We start from the raw sequence: 25,331 nt of genomic DNA on the forward strand, positions 1-25,331 counted from the left end.
ACCAGCTCCCCACTCTCTTCCCCTCACCTCCTCCTCTCCCATGTCCCCCTGGAGCCATTGGGTCCTGTTGTTTTCTCATTGGGATTGGTTGTCCTGCCTATCCCACATGGACAGACATGAGAAAAAGAAGGGGGAAAAAAGCCCATAAAAAGTTCCAGGTCAAAAAAAAAAAAAGTTCCAGGTCTGTCTGCTGGCCCCTCTGAATGTTTTCTAATCAGATCTGGTGAAGTGCCATGCCCTGCCCACTGATTTCGAAGTCTATTTTCAGGACTCCTCGGGGACCCCTCTGCTTTGCTCCCCTTGCTGCTCTGTTATGCTCTATTCGTGCTTCCCTCTGGTGTGTATGTGGCTGTGGGGGGTGGCCTCTGGTGTGCACACTACCAGCACTGTGTCCCCAGTGCTGTCCCCCGTAGCACTGTGGGTCAGTGAGGGGACACTGTGTCTCGTGGTGGGGCCAGCCCCACGGCCCTTTCTGTGCATTGGCTCCTCCGAGCAGGAATGTCGGTCGTGAGGCTTGGTGGGCCAGGATGCGGTTCTCTCTTTCTCTTTTTCCCTCTTAGTTGCTCCTGTGTGACACCAAATACATTTTAACGTTCAGTAGTTTTAAAAGTGCCTAAAAGTAAAAGGCAAGTGCAAACTTAAAATGAAATCACAACCTATGTGATAGATATCTATATATCATGATTCCTTACAAATTGTGGTAGTTATGTAATTGTCCATTTGAGAGGATTATGAGTGAACGGTGGAGTCTAGTCTGTCAATCGAATTATAGCCAATGAGGCTTCTGTGTGGGCATGACCTATTCCTGAGCATTCTGGAAAATCCTGTACTTCCTCCTTGGAGGTGGGAGACTCTCTGCTCACATCCTGGGAGACATAGCAGCTGACAAGACACATGGACCCACCCTGATGCAGAGACCCCTGCCAGCGCTGAGATGTTTCCAATGCCACTGGATCCAAAGACTTTCTACCCACTGGCCTGTGACCTTCTACATTCGGCATCATTGCATGTGTTTGGTGAGTCTGAAGAGGACTGTGTAGATTGCTATCAGACATATGGACTTATGGACTTGATCTGGACTGGGCTGGGATGTTTTCTCAATGTTCAATTGCTCTTGTATATAAATCTCTTATACACATATGTGTGTCCATGGATTTGTTTTAACACACAAATCAAGATAAATTATTATACCAGTAAAAAATGTAAGAGAGACATGGAAGAAAGTTCACAAATAACCCAAGACAAAAAATACAAAGGTCAATGGCACTAATAAAGTAAAAATTTAAACCACAATGAAATGTTAATTTTGAAATTATTTTTCAATTAACCTTCAATTCAATAATTCTACTTCAAGGGCACTATCCCACCACTTTAAAGTGCTTAAAAGCAAAGCTACCACTCTGAGGACTACGGGGCGCCTTATTTGACCCAAGGTTTTTTCAATCACTTCATATGCATGTGAAAGTGGGATACTGAATAAGGAAGGCTATAACAGAGTTGATGGCTTTGAATTATGATGTTGGAGAAGAATTCTGAAAGTAGCAGGGACTGCCAGGGAAACAAACTAATCTGACTTGGAGGAAGCACAGGCAGAGTGCACCTTAGAAACAAGAAAGACAAGAATTCGCGTCATATATTTTGAACACATTGTGAAGAGAGACTAAAAACAAAACAAGACTCACTGCCAGCAAATGGTTTCCAACTCAGAGAAAATGTTTTGAGAATGATGAGGGCAATGGATGTACAAACGCGCTTTACACAATTGATGTGTGTATGGATTGTGATAAGAGTTGTATGAACCCCTAATAAAGTGATTAAAAGAAAAAAATAAGAAAAAAAACAGTTGAACACCTTAAAAAAAAAAAGGATTCCAACTCAGTAGGAAAGGGTAAAATAGCCTCAGTGGGTTTCTGAGACTAATGGTTTCTCCCCCCCCTTGTACTCATTGTTATTCCTGTAATTTTTTTTAATTGTAAAAATATACACAACAAAACATTCTCCAATAACTTCTACGTGTATAATTCACTGTCATTGATTATACTTTTCATGTTGTACAACCAAGAGACTGTAACTCTTTATGGGGGTAGAAAGCCTCATCTTTCTTCTGAGGAGTGGCTGGTAGTTTCAAACTGCTGACCATACAGTTAGCAGCCCAATGTGTAGTATCTATGCCATCTGGCTTCCTGAAGGAGAGACTAGTCCTTGGAAAAGGGCATCATGCTTGTTAAAGTAGAAGGTCAAGGACAGGGTTTGACACGGTGGCTACAACAATGGGCTCGAGCGTACCAATTACTGTGAAGATGGTCAGGACCGGGCAGTGTTTCTTTCTGTTGTCATAAGGCTGCTAGGAGTCAGAATGGACTCCCAAATAGTTTAGAGAGACACACAAATATATATGTTCAAAGTTATTTATTGTAGAAATATTTATCAAAAACAACTTAAAAATTCCAACCACTTAAAGGCTTAAATAAAGTATGAATAGTAAAACAAATAAATCATTGAAGAAAAAGAACACTTTATTCAATAATCAGTGATACGGAGAAAAGTTGAAGAGTAGAAGAAACTGATTATGAAACTACCTGGAACCAGAGTTCAAAACTTCAAAATCAAATGTATATACATACATGACAAATAGCAAAATGATTAAGAAAATATATAAATACTAAAGATATTTATATACAGTGGCGTTATGAGAAATTTCACCTTTAAAAGTAATAAATAAATGCTAATAATATAATATAAAATTGAGATTGAAGGGATTACAGAAAAATGCAAACATAAACTCTGTACACTGTGAATGATCTTTTGATTTACAAATGGCTAAATCTTCCAGCGAAAAAGTTTTTATTTCCTGTGGAAGTAGCATTTGCATTTTTTCCATGACTGGATTTGGACTCGGGATCCACTGTAACATATTTGATCTGGAAGCCTCCTGCTGTCACTGAAGCATCACTTAGAAACTTCAAGGTCATGACATTGCCTATGGTGGGAGAGGTGTGAAAGAACAAAGATGTTACTCCTTCAATTTGGCAGACAATTCAGAGACTTAACATTTTCATAGAATATAAGAATTTATCAACAAGACTTTCAGATTTCAGAACTCATTACTGGACCAAGAGAGAGTATCATGATTCATAGAAGCAGCAGTCAAGAAATCAAATGATATATTGCACTGGGCAAATTTGCTGCCCAAGATCGCTGTAAGTGTTAAAGAAAAGAACAAAAGGTCACTTTGATGACAAAGGTACACCTGCAAGTCATATTTTCTTTTTTTTTAATTTAATTAAATTTATTTATTTTTAAGTCATATTTTCATTCACTTCAGATGTACTTGGAACCGGGCAATGAATAAAGAGGGACAGGGAAGACTTGATGCCTTTGAATTGTGGTGCTGCCCAAGAACACTGACACACACAGGACTATCAGAAGAACAAACACGTCTGTCTTGAAAGAAGTACAATCAGAATGCCCTTTGAGAAATGAGGATGGTGAGACTTCATCTCATATGCTTTGGACATGTTATCAGGAGGGATGGGGCCCTGGGGGGAAAAAGGCATCATGCTTTGTAAAGTAGAGGGTCAGCAAAAGAGAGGAAGACCCTCTAGGAGTTGGATTGACACAGTGGCTACACCAATGAGGTCAAATATGACAATTGTGAGGATGGTTTGTTCCATGGCACATGGGGTTGCTGTTATGAGTTGGAGCTGCCTCGGTGGCACCAAACAACAATATCATTTGGATCTCCCAAACTTAGCGTCTATAAAATAATTGCCGGGAAACCCAGGGTCTTTCCTTCTACTGCCTGTTGTTAGCCGCACATTATTCTACCTGAATGACTGAAGGAAGCATCGCCTGTCTTTAATCCAATATCGTGAGGAATATTTTCCAAAGGCTAAAGAAGCCTTTGATGAAGAGACCTAGCCTTCCAAAGTCTCCGTCACTAACACGGCCCTAGGATAATATGAATATTGAAAGACACAGTAAATAAAGGACTCATTAGAACTTCATTGGTAGGGACTATACTTACACTTTCTCATCAATCCAAATGTAATCAAATTAGAGGGAACAAAAGTGGATTAATTGGTCACAGTTAAAAGAGCCCAAGACTCCTCTTTGGACAACCCAATGTACTAGAGGTGTGAAGGTTATATTTAAACAACTCTGTGGCCAGAAGTAAACAACATCTGGGGCATAGGGCTAACCCAAGACCCTCGGTCATGACTGAAAATGTACATTTTCATCCCTACCCCCCCACCTACACACACCTTTTTAATCTTTGTTGCAATCATCCCTGTATTAATGTGTCCCTAAATTGGACAGATATTTATCCATCATTTTAAAAGGTTTAATTATGAATATAGTTTCCTCCCAACTTCAAGATATTCTAGCCTTTCCTGGAAGGTCTTTCCGCTGTAGGAATCTGATTGGTCGCTCTTGGTGGGTGTGTCTACAAGAACAATGGAGAAACAACTGCAGGGAATTACTATCACAAGATTTTCCTTTGATATATGGCCTCCTTGTGGATCTGGTTAATACCCAGGCCATAACGTAACCTTTAGTCTTAACACAACCCTTATTTTTCAAATTAAAATTGTCCAAGAAGAACTAGCTAAGAAATCTTCCAAACCCATAAAGAGTACTCTCTATATTTCTGATCCATATCAACAACGCTGGGATGTATTCTTCCACTTAATTCCTCAAGCAGAGACGCTAAGTTAGGTTGTTCCCATTCTACTGGGAACAACAACAAAACTCAGATAAATAACCCCACTTTCACCACATCTATGGAATGGCTTCTAATGTCTGTATTTACATCAATTATAACATTACAAGTCACTGATTGGTTCACTACCAATTGAAAACAATGATCAGATATTTGTTGGGTGGCCCCTACTGGCACCTTTTGGCTACGTGGATCCAACCTTTGGCTTTAGTCACCACCCCTGACCCCGCAGCACCCCCAGGCTGGATTGGAAGATACCGTATACTCAGCCTGAGCTGGACTCAGAATGCATTTTAATTGATCTCACTTCACCAAGTAGTATACTTTAGATTACAGTAAGAACTCGTTCGTCTCAATCAGTCTTTCATTGGATTGGTTATCCAGTGGTAGTATTCTGAACTCCAGTCAGACTTAAAGATGGTTGGCACATTTAAAAATACTAAGCAGGACTCTTTCACTTGGCACAGCGCATTCTATAGTCGGGAGGATTGTGTGGGCTGTGAGCCCAAAGGTGCACAAGTTCCTATCAATAAATAGAAAAGTATTCCACTGTTGGAGATGAGAACAACTAAGTGCAGATTAAGAAACTTGATCCAAAAGAAATTAAATTAAAAGCAAGGATAAGAACTGATAAAACTGATCGTCTTAAAAAACGGGGCACGATGATAGGCTGTGAACTATCAGACATCAAGATGGCCAACAACGAACTGTTCAACACAGTGTTTAGTCCAATACTGAAATCATTTCCTACTCAGTGTTTAGAGGGCTCTGGTGATGCAGTGATCAAAGCACCTGTCTGCTAACCAGAAGGTCTGCAGCAGGGGCTCACCAGGCATTCTCTGGAAGAAAAATGTAGCGGAGTGCATCCATAAAGATTACATCTTTGGAAATCCTAGGGGGCAGATCCACTCTGTCCTATAGGGTCTTTGAGAGCTGAAATGGACTCAGTGACAAGGATTTGTTTTTTTAATACATCATTTACATAAAATAAATAAAAATACTAAGCAAATATATACAAGCTGCTCTAAATGAAAGTGCCTATGGGCTTCAGGATATCAACACCCAAATGGCCATGATGAAAGTAGTACTTCAAATTAGAATGGCATTTGACATTGTCGCTGCACCCCAAAGAGGTACTTTACCCTAATCTGATTGCTGTGTTTGTGTTGCTCACAACAGTGCTGATACTATACTCTATGTTAATCATATACAACATATAGGCTCTCACCTCATGGATCCTTTTCCTTCACTAATGGATATTACAATTAATTGGTTTTCTTCCTTGGTAAATAATGGGAAAAATCACTATTTTGTTTTGTAATCTTTATTTTCCTTGTTGTCTCTATTACTGTTATTATAAAATGTTTTGTTTGGGTTCAACATATTTTATCCATGAAACGCTGGATTTTAAAACCACATGACTCTTCATCTAAAATGATGCTGGTTTCACTCTTTTTACCCAAGATTGTGTTATTAATTATGTCCCTTTTCTCACCTGTACACGCTGCAAAGGAATGTAAATTAGACCAACAAGTTCCTCCTACCCCCATCTCCTTATATTGAGAAACAATATAAGTAGTCTTCTGATAAAAATGAAAATTGACAGGGCAGGGCTTGTGGCAATTTGGTAGCATCTGTCAACAATTAAAGGAGTTCTGGTGGCACATATGAGTAAGTGATGGACAACTAACTGTAAGGTTGGCAGTTCAAACCCACCAGCAGATCCTTAGAGAAAAATGAGACTCTCTGTACCTGTCAAGATTGCCAGCCTTGGAAACCCCATATAGATGAGAATGAACTTGATGGCAGTGGGTTTGGTTGTTGGTAGCAACATTTAAAAGGCATGATTTCTGACTCTAAAATCTCACTCTTAGGAAGCCAGTATGATTAAGAACTAACTAACCAATATGTAAAAGTAGAGGTTAAAATGCTAATTAAAATAATGCATAGCAAAGAAAGAAAAAAGTCAGAAACAAACATCTTCAGGATGTTAAATATTAGTGCATGACAATGGTGGTACATTCATTACAATGGTCTATTTAGGTAGTTATTAAACAGATTTAGAATGACCTAATGGTCATATTTTCACTTGGGAAAATGTTCATGGTGTCCATGCATCTGAAGAATGCCTGAGAGATGTCCTGCACACAGTTCAATATCCTTCTGGGGTGGAATTGGAGAGCTGAGAGTGGATACATTCTTACTTTGTATATACTTGTTATTACTAATAAAATTATGGGTATTTAAAATTTTATGTATTAATTTATTATCTAACATAAATATCTTAGATAAATAAGCACACACTCAAAAAATAAAAAGGTAAAAATGTTAAGAGGATTTGGCTTGACTGATAGGATTGTTGCTTAAAAGTATCTTATGTCTTTTATTCCCTCTCTATTGCCCCTTTATCTAGTTCCTCTTCCTGATTTGCTGTCTTTGATTTTGTATTCAACTGATCTGTTTCTCTTTGAATACCTAATTGTGTGGCTCCCCACCACTCTCAGCTTCTTAGAGTTGTGAGAGAAAAAAATTGATTTGACAATGGCTAGAGTAATTTTGTCTATTGTAGACAAAATCCATTTTCAGGCCTCTTGACTCTCTTTACAAACAGGATTCCTGTCCCTCAGTGACCCCCTACAGTTCATACGCTTTCTTCTTACTGCTTTATGTTAACATACAAACCAAACCGATCAAAACAAAGAAACCGAGGCTAAATAGTCTTCCTAGAGAATCAGTTAATGAGAAATGAATTAAGGTTTTAATATTAATTATTCAAGGATTGGTAATTTCCATCTTTTTAAAGAACGATCAAGACCTAATTTAGACAGAGAGCTAGTAGTATCCACATAGATTTGTTTGGAGCCCTGGTAGTACAAGGGTTATATCTTGGCTGCTGGCCAGAAGGTTGGTAGTTTGAACCTCTCAGCCGCTCTGCGGCAGAACATTGTGGCAGTCAGCTTCCAGAAAGCTCACAGCTTTGGACCCTCCTGGGTTTTGGCTTTTGAATAGCATTGGGTTTGGCTTCTGGCTAGCTTTGTTGTTTTCAGTTGGAAGAAGCATGGTGATAATTTTATGACACAAAAGAAGAATAGCGCATAGAAGAAAACCAACTTGCTAGTGTTGATGCCGAAAACAGAAGGAGAAAATGGAAGCATCTCAGAAAATAAAGGTTCTCAGCCAGAAAGTAGCAGTTTGGGGTAACCAGGGTGATATCACTTATTGAGATTAGTTGAAGACCTTCCAGGAAGACATTCTTTGGGTTTACTGTATTTCCCAGAACAAAGTCCCGCAAAGTAATTTGGAGAGAGGTAGGGAAGGGTTTTCAAGCCCAGCTCATTTAGCCTTTTAAGATTTACAATGTTTAATTAGCATATTTAAAGCTTCTTGGCTTCTCCAATTTTAAGATCATTTAACCCAATGTTTTCCAAATTTGCTTGACCATAGAGTTCTTTTTCTCATGCAACCAGCTATTAAAAACATCTCAGAGAACTGTGTTCTAGAACACTCCATGGATGCTTTACTGAGATAAGAATGGTGTCAACACACACACACACACACACACACACACACAAAGAATGGTGTCAACACAAGGTAATCTTTTTTTGTAGTGACCGAATATATTTTTACCAGCTTTGTAAATTACTTCAGTCTCTTAATGATTAAAATGTTCAAGTATTTATCAGTGCATTTTATAGAAATCGCAAGCTATCGCCATATGTATGACTTGTTTCTACATTTTCCTTGCAAGGCATTGGTATCTCTTTTGAAAAGTGTAAATAAAAAACACGTATTTGGATTTTACAAGCTAACAGACTTCAGTTCTCTCGGATTTAAAAAGTAATGATTGTATTTTCATCTATAAGGGATGAGGCAAAAAATTACAGCTTTGCTTCATAATTAAGAGTATTACCTGTACTAATAATATCTCCTGGAAGCTCATCTCCACAGTATCTGAAAGAGAATTAAAAAAAAGAGAGAGTTCACACATATGAATAGTACATAGCTATTATGAGTGGCCCTTATTGATAATTAAATGCTTTATTTCTCTAAATAATGGCTTCTTTTTCTAATGTTTTGAATTTTTAATTGTTTTATTTATAAATGCAAAGACAAGTTAGAGCCAAATTTGCTGTTTGAATTAGTCTTGTCACCATATTAATAAGATGTACTTGGAAAAAATTTTTTTAAATGTGCTTCTGAAAATAAATAAATAGATAAATAAATAACTATGCTTCTGATTAAGATATTGATATCTTCATAAAGAATAGATGCATGGTGAGTGGTTCTAAAAGTCTGAATTCCAAGGTAGGGTTATCTGAACATAGAAAAATTATGCTGCACCTTATAGACATAAAAAGGTTAGATTTTTATCTGAATCATGATTTAAAAGGAACCCCCTTGTGTATTATATAAAAAAGTAAGAGAATATGCCAGTTTCAGATGTGTGATACATTTAAGAGAGGGAAAAAGTCTGCTTAAAGATCAATTATGTCATATAAACCTAATGAATAACAAAGCACCCTGCTGAAACCCACCCCCCAAAAAAACCCCCAAAAAAGCCCTCTGGCTTATTGGTTGGAGGCTAGACTGGCAGGATCCCCAATACTATGGACTTTGCTTATCCTCCAGGTCTGGAGCTTTAAGGAACCCACTATTAGAATAATAAACTATTTAGGATCAAAAGGGTAGCATGTATGCAAGGACAGAAGGTGGGAAGAAGGAAAAGTGGAAGGAAGTGGGGTAAGTAATACATGGAGAGAAATAAAACGATTTGTAACAGAATGGGTATCCACTGTTGAAATGGAGCTTATGGCCAGCTCCCCAAATCTTTGCCTACCTCACAATAACAATTGAAAACAAAATCTAAGAAAAAAGCAGAGGTATATAGATCTAGATGAGGATACAATGAGAAGTAGTAGTTTCATAGTTTGGTAAAGGTTACTATGATTTTGTAGTACTAAAAAAAAGAAAGAAAATCTTCCAAAATATTTATTCTTTTATTTAGGATCATAAGTGATTTTTGGAACAAGGCCTAAAAATGTCAAAACCTGAAAACATCATTCTAATTCCCAAGGTAAGAGATCCATCCTTAAAAAAAAAAAAATCATCAAAACACCTTGTTTTACATTCCTCCTTCTCATCATGACTTTATAAAATGGTTTTTAAAAAAAACAGCGATTTGGATTTCTCCCCATAGTCCTAGTCTGCAAACCAAATAATAAAACCAAAAGTAACCATTTTTCCCCTGTAAAAAATAGAACGTTTAAGCTACAAGTTTCAAGTCAACATAAAAAGCTTTTAAATCTGTCATTTTAATTGTCTTTATTGCCACATTTTATTAAATCACTATCATGGATACTAGAAAACTGATAACAGTCTAACATGGTCATCAAATGTCAATTTGACTGTATGAAACACCTCATGGTACACTCATCAGTTTTGCAGTATTTTGTAAGGCATTGAGTTTAAAACTAAGTAGCACCAAGATTTGCGGTAGGAATACCAATGATTGTGATCCAGCGTGGTGAAAACAACACAAACAACACTGAACAAAGGGGTGTTTGTTTTTATGGCATGCAGACTTATTTTTAACACATCCGTTAATTAGTTCTTTAGACAAGTTCAATGAGGAAAAAAAAGAGTATGCTTATCTGACATCATGATATTTAGAAAATGCTTTGCATATGAAAGGAAGGCAGTGCTTCTGGATTGAGAAAGACAGAAATCAAAATGGTTAAAACCCATACAAACTTTCATCTCTCTTCCTCCTATTCTTATAGCCAAATCATGAAGCTTTTATAAATGGATGACATAACTAGTTTTTAAAACTTGACATCAATTGAAGGGCAACTTCTACTATTTTAATAAGTCTATGTAGCAATAGCCATGACTTAATGTGTTATAAAAAATCTAAAAAAACAAAACAACCCCCCCCCAAAAAAAAAACTTTAAGAAAAGATAATGTGTTAGAGCAGTGTAGAAATACTAGAAAATCAATATTGGAGAATAAAGGGGTAAACTTAAGCAAAGCAATATCAAACAAAATACCAAATATTCGCTTAACTTCCCGTATGGGGAAACCACACGTACCTTCCCACAAAGCCATGAACGTCATCGTAGCTGTCATATATCTCGACATAGTCCGCCAAACAACCTATGTCATCTTCAAGGTCAAAGTTCAAGAAGCTCAGGTGAATTCGCTGACCATACTTGAGTCTAATGTGCCAGTAGCAGATCTGGTTATCCTCGTACTCATTTGGGAAACCCGGAGATTTAAAAATTCGTTTTGGATCTGTAAAGATGCCGCCGCACTCCTTTGCTGAGGTGGAAGAGTGGGCAGGTGGAGAGAGAGCATTAGGAGGAAAAAACAACAACAAACCACCTTTATCTTAATGTAAGGTTTACGTCTTAGTCTGCTCGTACCTATTACTTTTACGAACTCTTAATGAATTAGCTGAATACAAACAATGTATGTGGAAGAAAGGCCTGGCAATCTGCTTCCAGGAAGTCAGTATTTGAAACCTCGCTTAGCACGATTCTACTGACATTCGTGAGGCTACCAGGAGTATGAATAGAATTGGTGCCAATTGGTATATACTATAGTATATTTGCTTACAACTGAAGAGTAGTATACTTTTTAATGAATAGTTTTAAAATTCTTTAGAATAAGCTTGTGGAACAGTGGTCAGCACTGGGCAGTTAACTGGAAGGTCTTGGGTTCCAGAAAGATTGACCCCCTTAGGAATTATGGGGCAGTCCCACTCTGTCCTCTAGGGCTCTAAGCTTGAATCAGCTTGATGGCAGGGGACTTGGTGTTTGGGTCTATCTTTCAAACTAAATAGAAAAAAAAAAAAAACAACAACCCTGGAATTTAATTAATTGGTTTTTTAGGGCCAAGTGTTTTACGTGTTGAAGGAGCCCTTTTGGCCCAGGACGGTAAGCATTGAACTAACTGAAAGGTTGGTGGCAGCGTAAACCTACCAACCACTGCACAGGAAAAAATGGGGCCATCTCCTTCCAGAAACATTTGCAGCTTCAGAAACCCTGTCGAGCAGAGTTTCTCCTATGGGATCACTATGGGTCAGAATCCACTCAAAAGGAGTGGCTTTGGGGTTGGGTGTGTGTCCAGTTCTGCACATTACCAACAACCCGATCAAGATGGCAAGAATTTTTTTAAGTCATTTTTTGGGGGGCTCAAACAACTCATCACAATCCATACATACATCAATTGTATAAAGCACATTTGTACATTTGTTACCCTCATTATTCTTTTTAAAAAATTGTTTTACTGAGGGCTCGAACAATTCTTATCACAGTCCATATATACATACATCCATTGAGTCAAGCACATATGTACACCTGTTGCCCTCATCAATCTCACAACATTTGCCCTCTACTTTAGCCCTCAATATCATTTGCTCATTTTCCTCCTCCCTCCCCCCTCATCCCTCCCTCCTGAACCCTTCATAATTCATACATTATTATAGTTTTATCATAAGTTACACTGTCCGACGTCTCCCTCCGCCCTCTTCTCTGCTGTCCATTCCCCAGGGAGGAGGCTATACTTAGATTCTTGCAATTGGTTCCCCCCTTCCACTCCGCATTTCCTTCACCCTCCAGGCCTCACCCCTCTCACCACTGGTCCTGATGAAGTCATCTATCCTGGATTCCCTGTGTTTCAAGTTGTCATCTGTACCAATGTACATCCTCTGGTCTAGCCAGATTTGCAAGGCAAGATTGGGATCATGATATTGGGGAGGAGGAAGCATTAAAGAACTAGAGGAAAGCTATATGTTTCATCGTTGCTACCCTGCACCCTGATTGGCTCGTCTCCTCCCCAAGATGGCAAGAATTTTTGTCCTGCAGTGTCACCACTGTGTCTTTAGTGACTGAAGTCATTCGAGTAAAGATGCCTATAAATTCCCTATAAGAAATCATCATAGAATTTCAGGGGCACAAGGACTCTGAGGGTCATTCTAATCCAATGAGAAGAAACAACACATCATCATTTTATACTTTCCTTTTACGGTTTGAAGAAATACTGATTCTAATGTTTAAAGACTTGGTGCCAATATTTGTTTATTTTCTCAAAGTCATTCATCATTTCATATGGGCTCCGTCAGGCTACGGAGCCAGCTGTGGCAGGGAAACCACTCGGTAAGTTGGGGTGTCTGGAAGAAGGTCGCGGCGGTGATTGGTGGCGCTAAGTCAGTTCTGATGCATGCAGACCACATGTGTGTAGTAGGTAGGACTGCTCTGTTGCATTGTCAAGGCTGTGACCTTTCAGAGGCAGTTCACATCATCGACCTTTTGACTAGTGGTCAAGACTTAACCGGTAAGGTGGTAATGGTTAGTTCACTCCTTTAAAGATATTTTCCATTTTATCAGCCAGAGGCTTTCCCCATAGGTTATAGGTTTTTTTTTAAAAAAATGTATCAATTGTCTTAGAACCCTTAATGCCCTAGGAATGAAAGGATTACTTCCCCAAAGTAGAAAAATTAAGGTGGGGAAAAAAGATCAGGGTCCACGTCTGAGCTTTCTGACCATTCTCTACTTCAATTTCTTCTTTGGGTAAAATGAAAATAATAATGCTTCTGTCTCCCGCTCACAGGACTAGTCTGAAGGTAAAATATAGAAGATAAAGCTAAGGGTTTGTGCAAATGTAGACTATTCTTATTGCACAATTAAATATGATAATGAATATAGCTTACATGTACATGAAAGGTGAAATGGTGTTGAAAGATGATAGAATTTTTCTACAAACTTTTTGAAGTTTCCATGTGCATAAACATGGACAGTACCAGCTTTTCAAATGCGTTGCTCTGTCCCATAGCCATAATATATATCATTGTTACCTACTCAGGGTACCCAATCATTATTATTATGTCCTATGTAATTATTGCCTCTATTGTGTGATTAGAAAAACAACAGATTCACAAAGCTGACTTGATCTCTAAGAATGGACAAATGGTTAAAATATTCTTACATACAGGTGGTCAACATCATCTAATGCATTCAGAACTTGAAATGCAAGTTTACTTCTCATGACCCAATTATCTCTTACTATAATCAGCTCTGACCTGATGATATTGATTAATAGATTGCTTTATTTTTGTGAGACTGGCACAGTGAGTAACACTAAGTGTGAGGTCAGCAGTTCAAAACTGCCAATCACTTTTAAAGGAGAAAGACGAGGCTTTCTTTCTATTTCTTATGGAGAGTCACAGCCCCACAGGGGGTAGTTATACTCTGTCTTATAGGGTCACATCCATGGCAGTGCGGTTGGTTTTGGTTTCAAGTTTCGCTGCCAGTTATTTTACTGTGAACTGTTCTTATTCTAAGGCTCGTCCAAGCAGTCTCCAGTCTCCTTTAGGTTAACTACATCCTAACTAATCAGCATACCACTAAATCCAGAGGCACTAGTCTCCCAGAATAAAAAGTAGTGAGACTTTCTGAAGGAAGAAAAGTAGCTTATAAAACTTTGTAATTAGACCTGGAATTATGTATGCTTTTTGTTTTGTTTTTCCTAAAAGTTATATTATCTTCCCCTCCCCCCCTCTCCCCCTCTTTTTATTCAATCCTTTGTTTTCTTTTTGTTTTGTTTCTGGTATTGTTGGTTTTGTTTACCTATATAAGATGGGCATGGGAAGCAAGCTCCAGGAGAAATCAACGGGACAGGTGGTTCCAGAGGGATTTGGGCGTAGGAGGCGGGGGAAGGAAGCAGTGAGCAAGCAAACAACACCACAGACAGGGGAACAACCAGGGAATTAAAAACAACAATGAGAAGGAGGAGGACATAGAGATCCTGGGGGTGTTGGAGTCACAGCACTGTAGCTAAGAGGAATTACTAAGAAGCAGAAATAGGGTGAGGGTGATGGTGGGAAAAGAGGAAGGTAAAGGAAATAGAAGAATGATCTAGGAAGCAAAGCTATGGATAAGAGGTATAAGTATACCTGTCTACATATGTAAATACATTAATTCATAAAAATAGAGGTATTGACCTATATACATATATTTATATGGCAATATATGGAAGTAGTGGATGGCCTTTGGGCCTCTGCTCAAGCCCTGCCAAATTGCAAGAACACTTTGTTCTAACAACCTGTCATTCTGTGATGCTCAGCCTCCCTGCACAATCACTGAAGACAAAGTGGGTACATAAGCAAATGTAGTGAAGGAAGCTGATGGTGCCTGGCTATCAAAAAAGATAAGTATTGGGGGGGTCTTAAAGGCTTGAAGTTAAATAAGTGGCCATCTAGCAGAGAAATAACAAGCCCACATGGAAGAAGCACACCAGCCTGTGAGATCATGAGGTGTCGATTGGATTGGATAACAGGCATCAAAGACCCAAACAAACCCAAAAAAACCCATATTGCTGAGAACAAGGGGTGTCAGAGCAGAGACCCCAAACCCATCTGTAGACAATGGGATATCCCCTCACAGAAGGGTCATGAGGAAGGGATGAGTCAACCAGGGCACCGTTGTAGCACTGATGAAACACACAATATTCCTTTGGTTCCTTGAGGCTTCCTCACCCTCCACTATCATAACCCCAGTCCTGCCTTTCACTGTGAGCTAGGCCAGAGCATGTACACAAGTACAGATAAGAGATAAGAGCTCATGACACACAGAATCCAGGAACAGGAATGGGAGTAGCGATACCAGGAGGGCAGGGGGAAGGGGGGGGAAGGAGTGGAGGAGAGGGGAATGATTGTAATAAGCAACACATAACTCCCTCCCCCCAGGCGGATGAACAACAGAAACCATGGGGGAAAGGAGGCAGTGGTCAGTGTAAGATATGAAAAGAATAATTTACAATTTATCAAGGGGTCACAAGGAGGGGAGGGAGGGGAAAAAAGAGGAACTGATACCAAGGGCTCAGATAGAAAGCAAATGATTAGAAAATAATGATGGCAACATATGTACAAATGTGCTTGATACAATTGATGTATGCCCCCCCACCCCCCCACCCCCGCCCCAGAAAAGTATCTTTTAATTAAAAACAAAAAACTGTGTAATTGAGATGACCTTCATTTAAAAGGACAATAGAAATATTGTGAGAATGCTTCCATTAACACTTTTCCACAACCCTCATCTTTTACCTTTGGAATCGATGGGAATTGGAATTCAGAGCAACTATAGTTTATCAACCAAAAGAGGAATCAAACAGTACGTTTGGAAATAAAAACAATACATTTGGGAATAAAAGTTTTTTTACTCTTGAAAGTAAAAAATGGTGCTTGTCACCAGCCTGTGTGATCATGAGGTGTCGATGGGATCAGGTATCAGGCATCTAAGACCCATAATAAAACCATACCCAATGTGAATGGGGCGTGGTGGTGGTGGAGCATAGAGTGGAGACACAACGCCCATCTGTAGACAATTGGACATCCCCTCACAGAGGGGTCACAGGGAAGAGATGAGCCAGTCAGGGTGCAGTATAGCACCGATGAAACGCACAACTTTCCTCTAGTACTTTGGTGCTTCCTTCACCCCACTATCATGACCTCAGTTCTACCTTACAAATCAGATTAGACCAGAGCATGCACAGTGCTACAGATAAGAGCCTGCAACACAGGGAATCCAGGATAGATAAACCCCTCAGGGCCAACAAGGAGAGAAGAGATACCAGAAGGATTAAGGGAGGGTGGGGGGAGAAAGGGGGAACCAATCACAAGGATCAGTCTAGAACCATCCCCTCCCAGGGGGACGAATAATGGAAGAGTGGGTGAGGGGCGATGGAGGAGGATGTAAGATATGGAAAAAATAATCTATAACTTATCAAGGGTTCGGGAAGGAGGGTGGGTGGGGGAGAGAGTGGGAAGAAATGGGGAGCTGATATTGGGGACTCAAGTGGGAAGAGAATGCTTTGAAAATGATGATGGTGGCAAATGTGCTTGACACATTGGAGGAATGTATGGGTTTTGATAAGAGATGTAAGAGCCCCCAATAAAAGTTTTTTTTTTTTTAAATGGTGCTTGCATTGTATGTGAAAGAAAAAGTTGTGAGAAAGAGAGCAGGCAGAAAGGATGATATGTGTTTTGCTATGAGGTATTTGACTATACGATCATTCCTAAAACATTTCAAACTGACCTGAAATTCATAATATATAAATCATTTGCAAGCATTCATTAACATTTCATCTGAAGTGGGTCTAGGTAATAGTTCTAGCAAAATTGTTTTCTACTTTGAGCATATGAGGGGTTTCAAAAAGTTCACAGAATATTGGAGTTACAAGGTAATGAATTTCCCCACACACATTTTGAGGCTCCCCTCGCACATTATTTTGAGATTAGGTCAGTTTTGAACAGGAGGCTCTTTCTCCAATGATTAGTATTATTAAATAACTTTTATAGTAATACGCTAAACTTCACTATAAGTCTCTGGTGGAATCTGTTACAGAATAGATCCAAATGGAACATTATTTAATATAAACACCAGAAGGTGTTACACAATCATGTAACACATAGCATTTTATAAAATTGTCCTGGGAGAAATATAACTGAAAATAACTTAGTTTTTTTTTCCTCCAAAATCATGAAGAAAAAATAACTCATTAAATAAACAAAATGAATTATTTTTTCCCTTAAAATTCCCTAGCTACACGCAGCCATGGGGAACTATATGAAAACAAATATCCTGTACTAATACCCAAGATAGCCGGCATATTTTGTCTCAACGGACCAGAGAATGAGAGTTACTTAGTGTGCACGTCTGAGCATGAATGTATCAAAGGTATTGGGGACAAGCTTTGTTTATTGGATCTTCTCTTTGCCCGTCCATGGAAGGGACCCTTTCTGAACAACGGACACTTTCAGGGTTAGCTGTTAGCTATGACTCTTTCAGAATCTGCATTTCTCTCCTTGTGGCCCGTTGACTTATTTCCCTGACACAGAGATGACCTGCATTCTCCATCTTACCTGCCCACTAATGGTTGATGCTCTGATTTGGGGTAAATTGCTTAACTCTTTAAAGTCTCAACTTCTGATTTCTAGCCTGAGGATAACAAGAATACCTTGTAGGATTGTAAACATTAAGGAAGAGTGTAGTTAAAAAGTGTCTGGCACCGCATAATTACTTTATAAGTATTTAAAAAACCAAGCCCACTGCCACTGAGTACATTCTGAGCTACCTCAATCCCATATGAGCTCCTGAGACTATGGAGCAGAAAAGCAAACCAAAGTCACAGCCACCAGTGGATTCCGACTCATCGCGATCCTACAGGACAGGCTACACCTGCCCCTGTGGTTTCTGAAGCGTAACTCTTCGCGGGAGGAGAAAGCCTCGTCTTTCTCCCTGGGAGTGGCTGGCGGCTTTGGACCGCAGACCTTGAGGTCAGCAGCCCACTACACCACTAGGTCTCCTTTGAGGAGTCGAAAGCCTCACTTTTCTCCTGAGGAGGTATGAGTGGGTTTAAACCACTGACTTGTGGTTAGCAGCCCAATCCCTAACCTTATTAACAATAATCATCTTTGCCAAATTAAATTATCTTTAGAAGAAACTATATCACTTAAAAAAAACACCTTCTTAGTAGCATGTAACTCCTCTGGCAAAGGTTATAAAAATAATTCTTTAAACAAACCATGAGGATTGAAGCAATAGGCATCCCATCTTTCACTCCTGTTGAGACGGATTCCGTAATCAATAATACCAGTTTTTCCGAATCCACAGTTGGGCCCTGGCTTCACAATGGGATAGCCAACTCTGCCCTTGGCCATCCATCCAGCAGCACACACATGAAATCCTGCAGGGGAGAGAGAGCTAATTAACTCACTCAGCTGAACAAAGACTGCCCCTTCCAACAGTGAGTTTCTCAAGCTCAAAAACATTTCATGGAAGAGAGAAGCAAGGGTTTTCTTAAAAAAAACACAACAACCAAAAAACCAAACAAACAAAAAGTATATGTTGTATATATGTGCTTACATTGTAAATATAAAACATAATGTCTTACTTTTATTAGAAAATGATTTCTTGCCCACATGGAAGAAGCACACCAGCCTGTGCGATCACAAGGTGTCGAAGAGATCAGGTATCAGGCATCATCAGAACAAAAAATCATATCATTGTGAATGAGTGGGATAGTGTAGAGTGGAGACCCAAAGCCCATTTATAGGGCACTGGAGATCCCCTTGCTGAGGGGTCTGGGGAGGAGTCGAGCCAGTCACGGTGCAATGTAGCAACGATGAAAAATACAACTTTCCTCTAGTTCCTAAATGCTTCCTTCCCCCCACTATCATGATCCGAATTCTACCTTGCAAGTCTGGCTAGACCAGAGGTTGTACACAGGTACAGATAGGAACTGGAAACACAGGGAATCCAGGGCGGATGATCCCTTCAGGACCAGTGGTGTGAGTGGTGATACTGGGAGGGTAGAGGAAGAGTGGGTTGGAAAGAGGGAACCGATTACAAGGAACTATATGTGACCTCCTCCCTGGGGGACGGGCAACAGAAAAGTGGGTGAAGGGAGACATCGGACAGGGCAAGATGTGACAAAATAATACTTTATAAATTATCAAGTGTTCATGAGGGAGAGGAGAGCAGGGAGGGAGGGAAAAAAGGAGGACCTAATGCCGGGGGCTTAAGTGGAGAGCAAATGTTTTGAGAATGATGAGGGCAATGAATTTACAAATGTGCTTTACACAATTGATGTATGTATGGATTGTGGTAAGAGTTGTATGAGCCCCTAATAAAACGATTTAAAAACTTTCTAATAAACTCTAATTGAAGAAAGAAAGAAAAAGAATACCGTAACTATAATACAATTTTAAAAAAAGAAAAAGAAAATGACTTCTTATTTGAGAAATGAAAAGATGGATCCTTCTCCTTGTGGCTATGAAAACAAGCTGCATCATTCAGAGCTGGCTTCATGAACAAGCCCATGGAGCTCAATGAGATGGATCCTGAAATGACTACCAATTCTGGGGAAAATTTTTTTTCAGATGGTAATTGAATTAATTTTATTTCAGAATGAGTCAAGGTACTGTGAATAGTTTTAAAATTTTGAAGAAGGAAAATAGCCTCATAAATTTCAATCAAAGGCTAAGCGCTGTTCTTGCTCAATTTCGAAGGCTGTTTGAATGTCTGCTGGTGTGGTCTAGGGGTGATTTACAGCAGACCAGGATGTGAGACTTGTGCATCCACCATTCCAACTCCTGCCTCCTACACATCCCTACGAACATAGAGCGAGGACAATAGTTCTAGCAGGCTGAAGGACATTTCAGAGAACAGCTTTATTTTTAATTTGAGTAATAGATAATACTAGTATAAGTCTTACGTAGCGCTGTCCTGTCAGCAAAAGGGTTAATTCAATGGACGAGAGAATTTTAAATGGGGGCGGCTTTGGAGTCTCTTGAAAGACCAGGAAACAGTATCTCTATCAGTACCTTTTGCGTAGACTCATGGTAACCTCATGTGTGTCAGAGTAGACAAGGAGGTCTAGCTTGTTGACAAGGAGGTTGCCAGGCCTTTCTTCCAAGCACCTGTTCGTTAGCAACAGTGGGTTAAAGGTTTGCACCACCCAGGAATTCCACTACCATAGAGTCAATAGGATGGGAATCAACTCCCCATGATCATATATAGATTTCTGGGAGTAGACAGCGTCATCTTTCTCCTGTGGTGGGTTTGAACTACAATGTCTAACACACGGCACCACAGGGCTCCTTAAAGAAGCAAAATGTGCCAGTTACTAATTCCTGGGGTTTTCACCACATCTCCTGATGTTATCTTCCTGGTTTCTTTTCCTTGCCTTTGTAAACTGTTTATCCTCCTTTTTGTCATAGCTTTTGTTCTTAGCATATAGAGCCATTCGTCCTTTTAAAAAAGTAACACAAAAAGAGTTACTAAGTCAAATATTTCTCGGAACCAGCCAAGTTCCTTTTAAGACTCAACATGAGAGTCTAAATTATACTCAGAAGTCAAGAAGAGGAAGAACCATGTTAAAAACAAATAGCAAGGGCATTAAAATTAGTACAGAATATTCAGGTAATGAGGTTTTTATTTTCTGATCACTTTTACTGATGTTACGTATTTTGTAACCGACTATGCGTCATGACCCAAAGGAAGTTGCTAGTACTGCACTAGGACTTTCCAGAGCTGCCGGCAGAGAGGTTGAGGAGGAGTCCGAGTAGGATGTCCTGGGCGAAGGGAACCATCAGAACATCAGAAGAAGGGTCTAGAGAGGAAAGCCGCCTCAAAGGGTTAAAGAAAAGTGGCTATCTCCCCCCCCCCCCCAACAGATTGAGAGAGACTAACAATCTCTGTCAAATTACATACCAATTTTTCTAGCTGCCTCCAGTTGCTTGTACTTGGCAAGGCGCCCACCTTCATATTCGCACACTGCCTTGGCTTCCGAGTAAGTGAGCTTGTATCTGCCAGAGCGCGCTTCTCTGTGGTACACTCCCGCGGCTTGTTCTGTGAAATCACAAAATGTCATTAGCTCACATCTTGCAGAAGTCAGGGAAATTTGGTGGCTTCAACTGGAAGACTGCATCAGCTGTTTTTGCTGCTAGACGGTTTCTTGGGATGGTCACCTTGGCCAGCTAACTTTTCATTGTCAGAAAACTCTGGGGGGACATTATGAATGAAGGAATTTTAGGGGCGTTTGGGGTGACAGACAGAAACTTGAGGCTAAATTATGTTTCTGAACTGAAAACCCACAAAAAAAGATTTTAATACAACTTGATATTTCTACAGAATCATAAAGTGACAAAGGTTTGATTTTCCTTTTATATGAAAACATAGGAAGCTAAACAAGAGTGGACGGTGGAAGGAGATGAAGGCATTGGAAAGGGAAACCGATTACAAGGATCTACATATAACCTCCTCCCCGGGGGACGGACAACAGAAAAGTGGGTGAAGGGAGATGTCGGACAGGGCAAGATATGACAAAATAATTTATAAATTATCAAGGGCTCATGAGGGAGGGAGGAGCAGGGAGGGGAGGGAAAAAAGGAGGACCTGATTCCAGTGGAGAGTAAATGTTTTGAGAATGATGAGGGCATTGAATGCATGTACAAATGTGCTTTACACAATTGATGTATGGATGGATTGTGATAAGAGTTGTATGAGCCCCTAATAAAACAATTAAAAAAGAAATAAAGAAAAAAAGAAACCAATGAAAATCAATCTATTACATAGATTCACAATGATGGAGAAAAATAATTCCCAATAACCATTTGAGGGAGGTGACTGAAAATGTAATAAGGAAAAAAAGGTTTGATGAATCCAAAGTAATCAGACACAGCTGAGAAATAACTAGACACACCTAAAAGCCAATTCCTATGAACTATCTGATTTGTCTTTTTCGGTTCACATGTTGTTCCCAACATATTTCATGCAGTGTTAAGTCAACATGAGTTGTCACTGTTTAAGTCCATTGTTTTGAGTTTGGAATGCACTTTGCCATAGAAACAATGTGAAGAAGATTCCCAGGACATCAATTTTAATGCTGGCTCTAAGAGGCTTTTCTTTCTGTTGAGATTTCTGCTCCTCAACGTTGTCAACCAGTCATTAATTTTCTGAGTCAAAAAGTTCATTACAATTGTAATCTGTTTTACCAATCTTTTTTCCCTCTCTTTCTTTCAGAATCATGTTAGATTAAGTATTTTATCCCAGTTCTGCAATGGATGAATTGTGTGACTGCGTGTAAATTTGTGCCTGAGCCTCAGTTATTGCATCTATGAAATAGAAATAGCGATAGTTTTTTTTTTTAGTAAATAAAAATATTCAAACTCATACACATAAAACTTCTGGGTTTTGTAGGCACTCAAAACTCTTATGACAGCCCTTGCGACCCTCGAAGAATGAGAATCTGAATAGGCATGATGGAAAAACAAACAAAAAATTCATTCTTGCCCATTTTCTCAGCAATGCAGATTTCGTTGTTTTGTTGTTTTTTGCTGAGACTTCCCATGATCATCCTGCGTCTTTTCCCCATTGGAATCAGTTGCCACAACCTTCTGTCTTAAACGGAACTGGTCCCACAGATCTGTTCCGATGGGGCCTTTCTTGTTTTTGAGGGCCTCTCTCTAGTGCATCACGATAAGCCTAGTGCGTCGTGATAAGCCTAGCGCATCACGATAAGACTAGTGTGTCGCGATAAGACTAGTACGCGCGCAAAAGACCTGTATGTCACGATAAGAGACCAACATGTTGGCGTTGACAGATGTGTCACGATAAGGAACCCGCGCCACGATAAAGAACTGAATGTCACGATAAAAGACCAGCGCATCACGATAAAAAGGGGCTTATATGTCACGATAAGACTGGTTTTTGTCACGATGAACACCTGTGTGCCACGACAAAAGACTTGCATATCACAATAATGAGCATGTGTCACGATAAAAGCCCCCCACACATCATGGTTAAAGACCTGTGTGTCGTGATAAGACTGACGTATCACAATAAAGACCATGTGTCGCGATAAGACTGGCATGTCACGATAAGACAGGCGTTTTCCATTTCATAATGAATTTAAACTAGCTGAAACTTCTTTGTTCCCTTGTGATGCAGAGTTGGACTGGAAGGTCCCATTTTATCAGTGAGGAAAGAGACCTAGAGAGTTCAAAGTCTTGAGAGTTACTGGTATTTTTTGACTTCTAATATCCCACTTTCTTTTCTCTCTAGTGTCTTATCCAACCAACTGCAAATAATTTGTGCTAGAAGACTAGCCAATAATTTGTCTGAAATTAAAGCAACTGGCGATTATCCCAAAGCCTCAGATTTGTAGCATACCATTAACAAAGATTTGGGGTTTTGTCCTCCATATCTCTGGGTAGAACTTGAAATGTGCTGCTTTCTATTTTATAATCTATAGCATCACTTAAAAAAGACTACTTGAACTCCAATTACTTGCTAAGTGTTTGACAGTTTCTCAGTTTATCCACATAAGTTTAATCTTTACCAGTCTTATCCCATTTCCCACCATTTTGATTAATATGTATATATTTTCCAAGCATGATGTGTGTGATGAAAACAAACAGTGTTTCGCGCATTCCAGTAGTAAATCCCAGGACCTATCTCGGCCAAATGGACCACATTTTTCAGCATGAAACTAGTTCACTGGCTCAAGCTGAAAAGAGAAACAGCAAAGCTGTGCATTACAAATCGGGCTTTTTAATGAAACCCTCATGGCTGCAGTTACTACCAGAGAGGATCTGCAGAAGGGGAAACTCCCCTACAACTGTGCTGCATAAAGCCGACATCCAGGTCACTGTAACTTTTCCTCGCTCTTTATTTCCGTAAGGAACAAGAATATCTCAATCTTCTGCTCAAGAAATTCAAAATGTTTCCATTATTAAACACAACAAAAAGTCTAAAACAGTATTAACTTGTATGCCTCATGAGTATTAAAGCATTTGTTTAGAGTACTGCAAAGGTCGTTTTGAGTTATCTTTATTTTGTCTTTTCTGTCCTACTGTTTATCTTCACATTTTGGCCAATGTCATAATTGCATTGAACAAAACAGAACTTCCTTTGTCTAACAAAAGGCTTCGAAAAATAGATGCACAACAGGCAGGCTAGGGGTAAAAATGCATTCAGAAACACAACCCTTTCTCATTCTTTCTACATGGCAAGCGGATCATCAAAATGGTCACGATGTTGAGAAAACCAAAGTCCACTACTCACAAAAGTACAGGAAGCACTGCTTATAAATATTTTACATAAACATTTTACATATGCTGGTTTTCCTATTGTGATGCTGAGATCTGACTGTAAATACATTTAAATAAAAACAGGAGAACATAGTAGGTTTTTTTTTAAACAAAGAAACACCCTCCAACCACATTTTCAACTCTGCCTTGAAAAAATCAAAATGTGTTTTCATATGGAATACAGATATAAACCTCTATTTTCTACTGAGCAATTCTATTTACACATTCTAGTCTAGAAGGCAAGGGGACTTTCTGAAAAAAGAATATATATGGACTGCACTGGAGATCTTTCCTGGGAATTTTCTTTGAAACCATCCACCTACACAGAATTGACAATTTTACTGCTTTGATTCAATTCTTTATCATTTGAAAGGAATTGGCCTTGCTAAGAAGAAGAGCACGAATGAAAAGTCTCTTACCAAGCCATATGGAGTTGTGAAAAATCCCATTCTTGTATCCCCAGCCGTGAGTCTCTTCCCACAGCAAGACAAATATAACAATGAAGATGTTATACATAACGTCTGTAGCAGAGCAGAAATGGCCTGTCAGGGGCTGCACGGGATAAAGTCTCAGAGCAACTGCTGAACTGCGACTGAAACATCTGGTTTCCACTTCTCTTAAATAGTTTTTTCAGCTGTGAGGTCAGCAAGAACTCTCCAATGGCATTTTCTCCTTAGAGTTACACAAGTAACTCAGTGTCTGAGGCCAAGCCTCTGACTCATTTGCATTGGCAACTGAAACCAAGAGTATAGAATGATCATCTATATTTTAAAATTCAGTTACTCATAAAGGGGCTCAATTGCTGTCACACACACTTCTCTTCTAGGAAGGTTGTGTGACTGTGGGCAGATTTTGCAGTGATATAAAAGACAACAACAACAAACAAACAAAAAAAACCCTGGAAATTTAAAATGAAATATGATCACTATTGTATTTACAGTAGGTCAGTTATGGGG

The 25,331-nt window shown here is 39.3% G+C and overlaps 1 protein-coding gene across 1 annotated transcript; it reads right to left on the reverse strand.

Annotated features, from left to right (window-relative positions):
- Positions 1-2,432: 2,432 nt before the first annotated feature.
- TNFAIP6 (TNF alpha induced protein 6) lies at positions 2,433-24,932 on the reverse strand. Its single transcript, XM_004703933.2, has 6 exons — positions 24,795-24,932; positions 20,996-21,133; positions 18,306-18,467; positions 10,814-11,042; positions 8,634-8,674; positions 2,433-2,980 (listed from the first exon to the last, which is right to left on the reverse strand). The coding sequence occupies exons 1-6, from the start codon at positions 24,889-24,891 to the stop codon at positions 2,811-2,813; spliced, it is 837 nt and encodes a 278-aa protein (XP_004703990.1). The 5' UTR covers positions 24,892-24,932; the 3' UTR covers positions 2,433-2,810.
- Positions 24,933-25,331: the final 399 nt, after the last annotated feature.

This window comes from Echinops telfairi, unplaced genomic scaffold, assembly GCF_000313985.2.
Source record: "Echinops telfairi isolate 266 unplaced genomic scaffold, ASM31398v2 ScPeMD7_4;HRSCAF=17, whole genome shotgun sequence".
In the NCBI taxonomy this organism is placed as follows: domain Eukaryota; kingdom Metazoa; phylum Chordata; class Mammalia; order Afrosoricida; family Tenrecidae; genus Echinops; species Echinops telfairi.

Coding starts and splice junctions, on each gene's coding strand:
- TNFAIP6 (XM_004703933.2), bottom strand. CDS start 24,891: ATGTATAACATCTTCATTGTTATATTTGTCTTGCTGTGGGAAGAGACT. Junction 11,043..18,305: donor CTATTGCTTCAATCCTCATG/GTTTGTTTAAAG, acceptor CTTCCACCTCAG/CAAAGGAGTGCGGCGGCATC. Junction 8,675..10,813: donor GTTCATGGCTTTGTGGGAAG/GTACGTGTGGTT, acceptor ATTCTCTTTCAG/ATACTGTGGAGATGAGCTTC.